Consider the following 2,936-nt stretch of genomic DNA (forward strand, 5'->3'; position numbering starts at 1 on the left):
ATGAATACAATTTACTTACAGTGGTATCAATAAAAAGTTCCTTAAAACTAATGGGGTTTTAAAAGTCATAAGGGTTAATTTTAAATTTAACACAGAAGTTTATAAAAGCATAATATGGTCTCGATTATCCAAAAGTTGTTTCTAATTTAAAAATATTTATATTAACACTTTTTTTTAAATCTTGTTTTAAGAGTTAAGACTATGAATATATATTGAAGTAATAATATTTTTATACTTAAGCTATAGTGTACACATATATATAATTAACCTAAAAACGTATAATGTAAATTAAGTAAAGGTTAGTTAGATTGAACTTTTTGAATCCTTTAATTTCAATATCAATGTGATTGGCTTATAAATTATAGTTAGTACAGTTTATAAAAATAAAGTTTTTCAGTTGTTACAATTTATTTGTTACAAATTGGAATTTCTCTTACAAATAAACACTAATTGAATATATTTGATAATGATAGTGATATATTATTAACAGTTTTTTTTAAAAAAAAAAACAAGTTAGTCAAAGACTCTATGTAGAAGGAGGAGTGAGTTCTTCACTAATAAGATAATTCATTTCATCATGTTCAATTGGCTTAAAATAAATATAGTTAGTTATATAACAATTATTGTTAAGTTTATTCCATTTTTTTTTTCATTTAAAATTATTCATATTAATACTATCAGTAATATCAGCTCTTATATTAATAAAAATGTATTAAAAATGCTAGCAATTTTATATTTGTCTGAAATTATGTTATCATATTCATTCAGCTTTTCATTGCGGTTGGTTTTTTATTTGTTCTTGTTTTGGTTGTATTCCCATATATTTTTATAAATTCATACCAGCTTTATTAATTTTATTTAAAGAATTGAAGATGTTTTATGACCATTCGAGGCATATTTCATTTCAAACTAGTATTATACATCTATATATATATTATATAATATAGGTAATATTATATAATATATTTAATGAAGTTTTTAGAAATTCATTATTATAGATTATTTCTTAAGAAAAAAAATTCGACAAAAATATTGTTATTAATAGATATAAAATATACGATGTACAAATAAAAATCTTTTTTTAAAATAAACGTTTCAATAAAACATTATATTGAAACAAGAGTTCAAATACTTGATCTGCGATCATTTTACTGACTTTGAAGATATAAGACTAGATAGCAGACACGTGCAGATCACAATAATATGAAAGTTTAAAAAACTGATATTTTACAGTTAAAAAAGTAGATTACTCGAGTAGGCGCGAGTTAACCTACCAGCAATTTTCGTTCTTTATCATTAACTGTCAGTTTGGCCAGGATCATGGAGTGGTGTTATCCTTTGACTAACATTTTTTCAATCGGTATTTATTTGTTCAAACTGAAATACATGAAATAATGTATATATTATGTATATATGAATCCGTATTCATCTAACCCTATACCTGTTATTAGCTTGAATCCTTTTGAGGAAATCGGGGCTTAGCAAGTTGTTCAATTCTAAGCGATGGTTTGTACTTAAGTGCCAACGGTTTTACCGAGAAGCACATTTGTTCGTCGTATTTGTCCGTTTTTGAAATTGGCCGGTGTTTGGCCAAATTCTTAATGCGCTCCGTTGCATTATACTTTAAAGCAGCACTAGACACGCCTGTTTTTGCTTGTGGAAATATCGGTGGTGGATGCATTACCCGAGTTTTAGTACCTAAAGTTTTAGTACGTCTTATATACCACGGAAGCGGCCTTCGAAGTTCTGCAAAATAGTATGTACAATATATAAATATATACAATATGTTATAATATTGTGATGTTTTCGATTATATTATTACATAAACAACGCTTCGTAGATAGTATGACGACGAACGCAAATGGAAATTTATTTCGTGAAAAAAAAACAGTAATAGTAAATTGAGCAAAAAAGATGAATAGATTAGAATATACTGAAATATTAATGCGTATGTGTTTTTACATTAACCAACCGGTATGTGTATAACTTATACTATTATAGCGTTAGGGTTTAGTACGGTTACCTCGATAGAGATCACATAACCGGGTCGATTGATAACACGACCACTCCAACGGCTTGGCCAAGCTATCAGTTCTTGATGAAGAACTACAGTGTTTATCGAATTCGATCTCTTCCACTCGGGAAGTGTTCTTGTTCTTTGCTTCTATGACTTCTACTTTAACTACAACAGCTGTCGTTTCGTTTTTAATATTGTGATTTGTGTCTGTCAACGCGACATAATCTATCTTTTCAGCGTTGATACCACACATCACTTCCTTGAATTGTTCTTTTAATACAATCATTTAAAAACAAATAAAAACGAATAAACAGAGCTCTGTTTAAATATCAATTTAACTATCATAACGTCAATTATAAAATGTATATATTTATATATTTTATTGTATTTTTCCTATGGTTACTCTGTAATTTAGCTAATGTGTAACAATTTAATTATTATTATTTAACATAACTCAAAATATGTTTATAACTAACTTACCAGAACTCACTATGATAATATTATGATTTCAGATTTATGACACTACATAAATTGGGTAATATTGAAAAATATTATAATTTAAATATTTTGTAAATAATTGATAAACTACTCTAGTTTAGAGCATGATGATATTTTCTCAATTAATAAGACATAAAATCAGTTAAAAAATTAAAAGAAAATATTTAGATTCCAAGCGATGAATTTGTTAGTTTTATGATTGTGTGTTTTTTGTTCTGTTTTGAGTGTATTATGAGTACACTATAAGTTGTCGAGAAAATACTTCGATTTTTAAAAATAGGGGTAGTTTTGAATATCAATTGAATCTAGTTTATATATTAAAGAGGTCAAGCTTAAACATGTTATGTGCTTATTTTTATTATTTGGAAAACAAACAAAAAATTAAGGAAAAATGGGTGTGAATAAGAAATTTAAAATTTTT

The 2,936-nt window shown here is 26.3% G+C and overlaps 1 protein-coding gene across 1 annotated transcript; it reads right to left on the reverse strand.

The window, feature by feature from the left end:
* Positions 1-1,062: 1,062 nt before the first annotated feature.
* Positions 1,063-2,392, reverse strand: LOC126555875 (uncharacterized). The gene is made up of 3 exons (XM_050210805.1): positions 2,024-2,392; positions 1,442-1,746; positions 1,063-1,377 (listed from the first exon to the last, which is right to left on the reverse strand). Exons 1-2 carry the CDS (start codon positions 2,301-2,303, stop codon positions 1,448-1,450), a joined length of 579 nt encoding a protein of 192 aa, XP_050066762.1. The 5' UTR covers positions 2,304-2,392; the 3' UTR covers positions 1,063-1,377; positions 1,442-1,447.
* Between the last annotated feature and the right edge of the window lie 544 nt (positions 2,393-2,936).

The sequence above is a fragment of the Aphis gossypii genome, chromosome 1, assembly GCF_020184175.1.
Source record: "Aphis gossypii isolate Hap1 chromosome 1, ASM2018417v2, whole genome shotgun sequence".
Taxonomy (NCBI): Eukaryota; Metazoa; Arthropoda; class Insecta; order Hemiptera; family Aphididae; genus Aphis; species Aphis gossypii.